The 2,500-nt window shown below is 41.8% G+C and overlaps 1 protein-coding gene across 1 annotated transcript in view; it reads right to left on the reverse strand.

The window, feature by feature from the left end:
* Nucleotides 1-950: 950 nt before the first annotated feature.
* The window catches only part of LOC137973317 (E3 ubiquitin-protein ligase TRIM71-like), a 2,959-nt gene continuing 1,409 nt past the window's right edge, over nucleotides 951-2,500 (reverse strand). Inside the window, exon 1 of the mRNA XM_068820105.1 lies at nucleotides 951-2,500. This exon is cut by the window's right edge and continues 1,409 nt beyond it. Coding sequence (XP_068676206.1) covers nucleotides 1,712-2,500 — 789 coding nt within the window. The 3' untranslated portion in view covers nucleotides 951-1,711.

Below are 2,500 nucleotides of genomic sequence, written 5' to 3' on the forward strand. Positions count from 1 at the left end.
TGGAACACGTCGGTTGGCGTCAAACGTCTACGGCAACTCATTACATGAAAGTGGCACAGGTTCTTCGGCCGGGAGGCCCATCGGAGCTTCTTTCTCGTTTAAATGTGACACTGGCTTGCGTGCTGAATCCTACAGTGAACTTAACAGAATCTCGCGATTTACCAAGGCCTTTCCCGGGGGTTCCAATTCTTAGTTTTGGCGTTAGGTTCTGGAGTGAAGTATTGCGATGTATAGTTTCTTAGAGTTGTGTTGGGAATGTGATTAAATAAATTTACACGTCGGGGCGTGGTAGGCTTGCCATCTCTTATTTAGCGAGCGTGAAAGGGACTGTCGCGAAAAGTATACTATTCGCGCCAGTCCCTTACAGAGCGAGTATAAATAAGAGCCCCCGGATACGATCGGGGCCCATTTCGCTAAGTCGCTCTGAGCGAGCAGGCCAATCTTCAGGCATGCCGTGTGGTGCGGGTTTCCCTTCAGTGACGCTTGCCATCAAACCCTGCCACGCTTGTTCTCCCTCCCACCCTCACCCGGGTGATACAATGTCACTTCCGATTTAACAAGCGTGGTAGGCTGGCCATCTCTTATTTAGCGAGTGTGAAAGGGACTGTCGCGAAAAGTATACTAGTGCTTAAATTGGCCAGACATAGCAAATTTCCTTGTGCTTATGCTGCGCTTCGTTTTCACACAACGCAAGCGAACACAAGCATAAGCGCAATCACATGGAAAAGGAAAACGTTTTGATCCTTGTGCTTGTTGTGCTTATGCTTGTCTCAACCTCGTTTTCACGGTGAAAAAAGCGCTCTTATGCTTGCGCTTGCGTCCCTGGTGAAAACCAGGCTTGAATCTTGTACAACGTTGGATAAGAGAAGATTGTGATTAGTCAAAATTGATCAAAGATTATCTATGAAATTCAAGTAGACTTCTGCACGACTGATAAGCCATGTTAAAATGAAAACACTTTCTACGTCAATTCCAATTTTTCTTTTTAAATGTAATCTCGACAGAAAAGTGCTTGTCCTTAATTGGAGAAAGGTGTAACCAGCTTAACACATCACTGCAGAACCTTTTTGCTAGGGCTTTTGCCTCACTTGGAGGGGGAAGAGTCCTCGAACGAGGTTGATTACTGCCGACAATAGCTACCTTTAAAACACTGAGAACAAATTGTAAACAAACACTTAATTCACAGAAAAGATAACAAAACAAAATACCTTCAAAATTATCCATTTGAAACTAAAAATGTTTTTTTTCCCAGTGAACTTTTCCCCGTTTTTCTCTTGCTTTCCAACAGGGTAGTTACAAGTTCTATTGTGTAGCTCTTTTCATTGGAAAAGTATAAGGGAATCTTGGCTTTCTTTACATTTTGTTTTATTAATTTAACATACGAGTTTGCACAGATGGCATCAATCATGCTATTTAAAAATTGACTTCAAATGGTAAAATCACTTGCTAAACTTTACTTAAGACTCCAATTTTAAGCCTTTTAGCTTTGATAACGAGCCAGTTATTCGCCATCGAAAACTGCCAAATTCTTGGGTGACAAAGGCGCTACTGATCCCATAATATTCTTTGTAAAATTTCGAATTTCCAAAGCATCATTTCTCAGAGCTTATTAGAGCTTATGCAATGCACTTTTAATATTCATTACTTTATTCTCGACTGACTGATTAGAAAACATCAGCCTTACGCTAATAAAGCAAAAGTATATCACAGGTTAATGGAAAACAGAAATGCGTCTGTTGCCCTCGTCGGCTACTATGAGACTGCCATCACTGTTTATAGCAACGTAAGACGGAGAGCCATTTTTGAAATACTGTCCATCAATTTTACTCAAAAACTTGCCGCTCAGGGTGAAGAGTTGCAGCCTACGGTTACCTGTATCACACACAATGAGTCGGTTGTACTTGTCAATAACGAGTCTATCAGGAAAATTAAACTGGCCATCATTGGAACCCTCACAGCCAATGTCACGTAAATACACTCCTGTTTTGTCAAATACCTTGACACAAGCAGCATAGGAATAAGAAACAAAGAATTTGTCCTTGTGATAAATAGCGCAGAATGGGAGATTACGATGGTCTCGGGCACTGAAGGACTGGAGCAAGTCATTCCCATCAGGGAAAAGGACCTTGATTTTGTTGTACGACCAGTCAGTTATGATTATATGACCATCACTCGCAATGGAAAGGCGAATTGGTTTATCAAGATGTTTACCATTGATGTGTTTGATGAAGTGACCCTCCTCACTGAACAGACGAAGCCTATTGTCTCTTTCCTGAAATAAAGTCAGCAGGTCGCCAGAGTCTGTAAATGCCACAGAAGAAGGTGCACCGTCAAGTCTTATCTCCCTTCGAAACTTTCCTTCAGAGCTCAACAGTTGAATTCTTGGATTCTGCCCATCTGCAACAGCAATCGTTCCCGTTTTCTGACTCACATCAATGTCATAAATGCCATCAAATTCTCCTCTTCCCATCCCTCTTAAACCAAAGTGAAAGGCAAATTG

This window comes from Montipora foliosa, chromosome 10 (genome assembly GCF_036669935.1).
Source record: "Montipora foliosa isolate CH-2021 chromosome 10, ASM3666993v2, whole genome shotgun sequence".
Taxonomy (NCBI): Eukaryota; Metazoa; Cnidaria; class Anthozoa; order Scleractinia; family Acroporidae; genus Montipora; species Montipora foliosa.